Raw genomic sequence first — 7,556 nt, forward strand, 5'->3', positions numbered from 1 at the left:
CAAGTTCTATCTATTGATATATAGCACGCCATGAGATTCCTCATATTTTAGAAGATTCTTTTTTTGATTCACTTAGATTCCAAAAGAGTTTTCACATCATAGGTGAATAAAAAAAAGAATCTTCTAATCTCATGGCGTGCTATATATCAGTAGATAGATCTTGAAGAGGACATTCTAATCGTCAAACCTCCGCCAACTTTGGAGTTTGTTTGCAAAAATTTATCCATGCGTTTGTTTTGGTAGAGAGAGGTAAAGTTAAACTTCTTAAAGGGCCCCTTTGTGAGTCCAAATTTCACCTAATGATAGGTCAAGTTTTGGTTACATATTGTGGGGTCCTTGCCTCATGCAAAGTATTGGTGCATTGGGGGGACTTCAACATGCTTGAGGATACCTCGGACCTTGGATAGGAGTGGAGGCAACCACGTTAGTATACATGAGGTTGAGAAGGGGTTGAGTTTGCTGCTTGGGAGCATTTATGTATGAATTTATGGCTTTTGGATTGATGGTAACATACACACTGTGTATGGTCCTTCGACTGGACCACAAAGTAGGAGGCGTGAACCTTTTCAAGATAGATCATTTCTATACTAATGATCACATGAACGGTTCATAATCATTTCGATAGGGACTACTTTTTTAGATCATACACCGGTGATTCTTTATGGGTGAGATAGACAATGGAGCCGCACTCTCATCCTACACATTCTAGAGAGAATTTTGCTAGATATAGAGCATAAAGAGCAAGTTTTTGTACGTTGGATAATGAGTCCGAACACACTAGAAAATCGTGCTATTAGAGCGGTCACCAACCTTGTGGGGCTTAGTCGTTTCTTTCTCCAAAAGTTGACACTTTGCTTGGATACCATCAAGAGGAGGAGAAACGACTCTGGAGAGACATTGCTTACTTATAACAGATACACATATGTCATTGAAAGAACCGCGGAAAAATTTATGTGTGTGTGTGTGTGTGTGTGTTTGGGGGGGGGGGGGGGGGGGGGGGGGGGGGGGGGACCATTGGCAAGATTAAACAAAAAGCGTACTAGTAAACGAGAGTAGTGGAAGGGGAGTGTAGAACAAAATAGAACCCTCGTCCACTTTTCTACGATATCAATGTTGGAAAAGGTATGGGCATTGGGGTGAGTGATGGTATGCTCCACTATATCTTTCATGGACATGTTCTCGTGGGATCTATGGTAGGATAAATGAACATTTTAGATCTTGAGCAGAGTAATCTCAGTACCGGAGAATACCTTCCCACCCCCAACCCACACTCCCCTCTCCTTGGGATCCCTTTCCTTTTTTTCCACCTGCGATTGAATCTACAACCTAGGTTATTAGGCCAAGGGCCATAACTCACATGCAGTCTAGGGGTGCCATATTTAGCAGGCCAGGCTAAGCGCCTATATGTGATGAGGTTCGGTGGAGAGTGGCATGTGCAATTACCCGGTGTCTCATATTGGTATTGGATCGAGGTGGAGAAGGGGGGGGTGAAGCGGAAAGAAGCATTGAGCGAGGGTCTCTCTCTCTCTCTCTCTCTCTCTCTCTCTCTCTCTCTCTCTTTCTCTCTCTCTCTCTCTCTCTCTCGTCGAGGAAGCTTGGAGACAGACCTCTCGCTTACTGAATGCATGCTCTAGCCAGTTGCACTATGAAAGCTGCAAAGGCAATAAAGGTGCTCGGCATGGCCAACCACTTGCTATAAAACTTAGAAGCGGACAAGAGCCTCTTGGATTTGTATCTTTGCTAGGACATGGTACCATGCAAAGTTTTTTCAAGCTTTCATCGATCAAGATAAACCTCTATGGTCAAGGACAATAATAATCAAGCCAAGCATGTACGAGATGTATGACTTGCAAATATTGTTCTACTTCTCAATAAGATGTACAATTAGAGAAGGCCAATTTTTTGTGAATGATTGACAAGGTCGACTTTCTTTTGCTATGACATTTGTTTGTGAGCAACAATATATGTTAGCTATGAGCATAAGAATTCCATGAGTACTTATGTAAGGCAAGGCTTCAATTTTGGTATCTTGGCATCAAGGGTTCCAATGTTTGAAATATGCTATTAGCATACGAGTTGCCAATGTTTCTGTAGGTTATTGCATGCCAAAAGGGCGTATATGGTGCATATGATAGCTCACTCGAGTAGTAGATATATCTATGAGCCAAATTCAAGCGAGGTGCATACAATAGCTCACTCGAATAGTAGATATGGCATTGAGCCAAATTCGAGCAAGCTTTAAATTTTACTTCTCAATTTCTAAACAACTGCCCACAGGTGGGGCGAAAGGTCAAAACATTCTGGTTCTTCTTGTTTTTGTGTACTTTAATATTTATTTTGCAAAATATATCTTGATGTGCAAAAGAATAGTTTTAAGACCCAAGATTATAGATTTTTAAGTCTAGCAACGATCTAGTTGTGAATACAATTCAAACTTGAGTGGATCTCTTGCTTTGTCTATAGCACTGAGAGTGCCTATAAGAGCACAATTTTGAGATAAGCCTCAGTTTCTGATTACTAAATTACTCAATAATTATTGATGGTCAATACTTGGAACCTTCACACTTGTACTTTCAAGGAAGGATCTTCTCGTCTTCCAAGGGATAGTCGTCGTATAATTTGGAATCTACCCAAGGATTTTATATTGTCAAAATGAGAGCAAAGACCATCAAGTAGCGGTCTTTGTCTATTCATTAATTTCTCTTCAGTATTTAGTTGATAGGTTGTGTTAGTACTAGGCACCTTGAATAAGAGCTTTGGTATTCCCCGATATTTTTCTAACTTAATCTAAGTATGTACATAGATTTTTTTATTTTTTATTTTGTATATGCTTTGATTCAGTGTTTCCAAATTGATAAATATATGCTGCAATGCTTGCTTCCATTTCTTTTGTCAAACACATGACAAGGTCACGATGGAAAAAAACACCTTGGAAAATTAGTGTACCAGGCAATTTGTGCCCTTTGTAGTGATAGGCCTATATGGTAGGGTTTTGTTGGGCGCATGTTGTTAATCACAAGGTAAGAAAAACGGTCTAGGAACTCAAGGTGTTTGGTTTAGCCAATGTGGAATGAGGTGCTTGAGGATCCCTATCACTCATGTCGCTTAGTGTTTGCAGCTACCTCCACACACAAGTATATCTTGCACTTGCTAGATGTCACTTTTTTTGACATCATTTTTTTTGACATATTTTGCATGTGGAGAATATGAGTCTCTGGGACTGAGAGTGGTGCTTGTTTCCTAATGATGTGTCACGAAAAAACTCCTAGGTACTGATCACATCCGTTTATTAGACCATTTTGAGCACATAGTACCAAGAGCAATTTGAGTGGCCAAAAAGTATTGGGTACTGAGTACTGACTTGTTGAGGTCACAAGTACTATAAACATCGATGGATAGTTGTTTACATATATAGCACGGGTCTGCTCAATTAATACAAATGTTCTATTGTTGTTATGTAGATGTGATTAAATTTTCACATTCTATTGTGGAAAGCCTGGTCATGGAAATGCTTGTTCATATAGGTTTGTGTTAAATGCATGCACACTAGGTGTTATGGGTCCTAGTGTTTAACACAAGCTTGTTTGGAATGGCATACAAATTAATGGACAAGATAGCTTATGAAGAGTATTGCACCACAATTTTGTGAGTAATTGAGCACCAACGTTTACCAACTATTTTTCGAAGGACTATCTGTAAACGGTACATAGATTGTCTAGACTATATATGTTTATTTCAACCAAAATTGAACACTCTTTAACCAAGTTGCTTGATCGCAATCTATATAGCTTATATGGAGTGCACCACAATTTTGTAAGTAATGGAGCACCCACGTTTACCATTCATTTTTGGAGAAAACGCCAACAATGCATACTATCACTCGTCTAAAGGCAAATGGATAGTTGGTAGTTATTTACCTAGTGCTAAAGGATACGCGAAGAGCATACACTGGCGAGAAGCAAGGCAATTGCTAAAGATTACCTTTCTAGTTTGGACTTTGCTCATCTTGATGCAAAGCATGCTACGGCTAGATTTAGTCCCTACATTGTTATTTCAGGTTTCCAACCTTGATCATCAGTTGTGGTGAGGTAGCGTATTAATGAGAAGGGACAGCAAGTCGAGGACTTGGTTGCTGCTGATGACCTATGTAAGAATATTACTTTCATGGAAAGTTGCAACGAGGTATTCTTGCATGTTCTTGTACCTTCAAAAAGGCTAAAACATAGTGATGCATTTCAACACCTCTTAGTTGTGGTAACTCAGTTACAGTAAAGTGATTTAGGAACCGAGTCTACACACTATTGTATTTATCCAGTTTTGGATACAAGCAATTGCAAAGGAGCAACAATTTGGAAAATCAAGATGTTTCTCTTGGTTTCATTGAACCTGCTACTACTGCACCACGTATCTGTCAAATGGACAGTTGGCCCGAGTTAGGGATGCTACTGTGTAAAACCTTATTGTTCTACGGAGACATCACCACTTGTGTTTTCGAGGACGAAAACACTTCTCCAAGTGAGGAGTAATGTGGGGCCAAGGATTAGGACCAAGGACTAAGACTCACATGCGGTCAAGGGGTGCCAAGCTAAGAGCCTATATATGGTGATGTTGGGTGGAGAGTGGCGTGTGCAGTTACCGAGTGTCTCATATGTGCTTTAAGAGATATATGTACGAGCCACATTGCTTGGGCACATCTTTATGAAATATCAGTGTCTCACGGTTTTTGACGCTCAAAAGTGTCGTTGGGCAAAAATAATATCGGGTGCTCACGACAAAATCTGGTTGACGTTGGGGCCGATGATCCCACCTTTCCATGCCCCTGTGAATTATAATTGAGGCCACCACTTTTGAACCCCCCCCCCCCCCCCCCCCCCCCCCCCCCCCCCTTTCTCTCTCTCAGGAGAATCTTTTGTTACATATTTACATCTTGGCCCTTGCGAACCTCTCTCTCTCTCTCTCTCTCTCTCTCTCGTTAAAATCGTTTCTTTTTCTTCTTCTTCTTCTTCTTCTCTCTCTCTCTCTCTCTCTCTCTCTCTCTCTTTTGGCCCTCTTGGAAGGAATAAATTCAGAGCACATTTACATGTTGGCCATTATGAACGTCTCTCTCTCTCTCTTATAGCTTTGCTTTCTATGTTGTTCATTTTATCTCCATCTCTTTGCTCTCATGTGAGGTGTGCTGAATGGGCATAGAACATGGCTTAGCATTTGAGGCATTCATCAGTATCTTATTGATATGATTACCTTGACAGGAACCGAAACACGTGCAGAGGGAAGTGGAAAGGCTCAGAAATCAGGAAAGGTGATATTCTTTTGCTAAATTATAGTTAGCACTTGTACGTCTGGCATCAAACTCTGGAAAACTGCTCAGTAACAACTAGTTTGTGACAACCACGATGTAGGAGGAGGAGCGGACAGGCGGAGGCGCTCCAGCGTTTGTCGATGGAGGAGCTGGCGTGCTTGGAGAGAGAAGTGGAGAGCAGTTTGAATAGCATCAGGGAAAGGCAGGCATGTTTATACAATATTCATGTACTTGGAGCTGGCTGATGTATATTGGTCTTGGGTAAGGATGAGCTTGGGAGTGTGGGCGAGTACTCATAGCAGGATTTGAATGATGGCGATGATGTGAAATATTGCAGGATTTGCTGAGGGCGGAACAGGAGGAGGAAACCGGCCTGGAGAAGGTATGAAGGTGTGGGTGTGGTTATGTGGGCATGGGTATTGATGCTGTTAATCAATAAGCTGGTCGCGGTGGCGGAGTGCAGGAAGAGGAGCTGCGAAGGGAGAACGAGAAATTGCGGAAAGAGGTATTTATTGACGATTAATGACGACGATATGCAGCTGCTGCTGACTATGGCTGGCGAATTTACTGCAGGTGGAGGAGCTGCAGTGGGCCAGGTGGCAGGGCTGCGGGCTACAGAGAGAGAAAGCCACATCAACAATATGCACGTCCAACTGCAGCTCAGAATCGGATGTCCACTCGGACACTTTGCTGCAGCTCAGCTTCAAACATTCTTATTAGAGATCTTTTCTTGCAAGTATTTACTCGTGGTTGTAAAATATCGTTATGTTGAGATGATCTGATGGATAATTTTCTCCAATAAGCCCAAGCCCCTTTCCCTCCCTCTCCAAACTTTAAAACAAATTTGCATTTCTTAGAATATACCGAGCACCACAATTTGGATAGCACAAATATCCCAAATCATTCTTTTGTTGAAACTTTGTGCTAGAAAAACTATCTTCCAATGGCCTTTTCTCCTCAATGAAACTTCATTTTATTCTACAATAATCCACACTTTTGTCAAGAGTAACGCTTTGTGAGGGAGTAGGCTTTAGGGTAGAGGGGCCAATAGGGGAACACCTAAGGTCTCAAGAAGGTTTAGGGGGTCACATTTTGAAATTTTGAGGAGTTTGAAATTTGGCCAGGAGCACCACGTGTTGCTCTACAAGGGAGGGTAAGATCGTGGGATTTTGATGAGGGTAGGTGGGTCAATTCTGGCTTTTAAAAATTTCTTTGGTACAAAAATAAGCGTGAATGTTGGGATGGTCACTCCCCTTGGATGTGTTGACACCCGATTAGTGCTAGAGAGGTAACTACCCAATCCAAAGTTGGGTGGTGCTCATTTTGGGGCCATTGACTCGCATGCACGTGGATACGAGCGATCGAGTGCTATCCTTGATAGTCGCCCCTCACCTACCTACACTCTTCATTTCCACACGAGCAAAGCCAGCTCTTGGAGGCGTTGCCAATGTCTTCTCTTTGCTTCAGTAGGGCTCTCGTTCTCTGGACTGTTCAGATTATGCCAGACACCCATCAAAGACCTTTCCTTCTTTGAATGCGCAAAGTATGTTGGCTCAGCCGGCCCATCCTCTCCCTCTGCAAACCGCACGGCTTGCCCTCCTTTTAAACTCCTCGTCCAACCCGCCTTGGTGTCGTTCACTCCGTCTTGTGGCTACAAGCCATCGAATGCGAGCATGGATTGTTAATTACGAGCTACGTTTGGTAAGTTTCCCTCCATTGCATTTAGACATTCAATGGACGTTTCTTGCTTGAAACTCAGCTCTCCCCTCTACATGCATGGCATCCGGTTTCTCTGATGCCATCAGCCAAAGGGTTGTTTCTTGAGACGCACTCGCATTTCATTGGGACATATTGGGGTGCTGTCAGCTCCCCATTTTGCTTGGAGATTGTGGAGTCAGCAGATGCGTATCTATTCGTTGGGCCTGTTTTTAATGACTACGTGAGTGCACATGTGAGGATCTATGACCTCACTCAGCAATCAATACAAAAAATTGCATGCCATTTATTTCTCGAAAAAAAACACTACAAGAGGCTCTTCACATTAGCGACGCTCACACAGCGACGCTCAAAAAAAAAAATCCCGGCGTCGCTATGAGCGTCGCTATAAGCGTCGCTATGAGCGTCGCAAATTTACAAAGAAATTTGCGACGCTCATAGCGACGCTCATAGCGACGCTCATAGCGACGCCAGCTGGGGTAAAAAAAAAAACCGAGCGCGCCCAAAAACTCAGATCTCAGATCTGAGTTTTTCGGCGCCC

The 7,556-nt window shown here is 42.5% G+C and overlaps 1 protein-coding gene across 1 annotated transcript in view; it reads left to right on the forward strand.

The window, feature by feature from the left end:
• LOC147435954 (truncated transcription factor CAULIFLOWER A-like) overlaps positions 1-6,190 on the forward strand; it is a 57,077-nt gene extending 50,887 nt beyond the window's left edge. Inside the window, exons 3-7 of the mRNA XM_086488853.1 lie at positions 5,250-5,299; positions 5,400-5,505; positions 5,637-5,681; positions 5,763-5,804; positions 5,873-6,190. Of these exons, the coding sequence (XP_086344979.1) occupies positions 5,250-5,299; positions 5,400-5,505; positions 5,637-5,681; positions 5,763-5,804; positions 5,873-6,019 (390 nt within the window). The 3' untranslated portion in view covers positions 6,020-6,190. The remainder of the gene's footprint in view (positions 1-5,249; positions 5,300-5,399; positions 5,506-5,636; positions 5,682-5,762; positions 5,805-5,872) is intronic.
• Positions 6,191-7,556: the final 1,366 nt, after the last annotated feature.

Source organism: Adiantum capillus-veneris, chromosome 18 (genome assembly GCF_014529385.1).
Source record: "Adiantum capillus-veneris isolate H3 chromosome 18, ASM1452938v2, whole genome shotgun sequence".
In the NCBI taxonomy this organism is placed as follows: Eukaryota; Viridiplantae; Streptophyta; class Polypodiopsida; order Polypodiales; family Pteridaceae; genus Adiantum; species Adiantum capillus-veneris.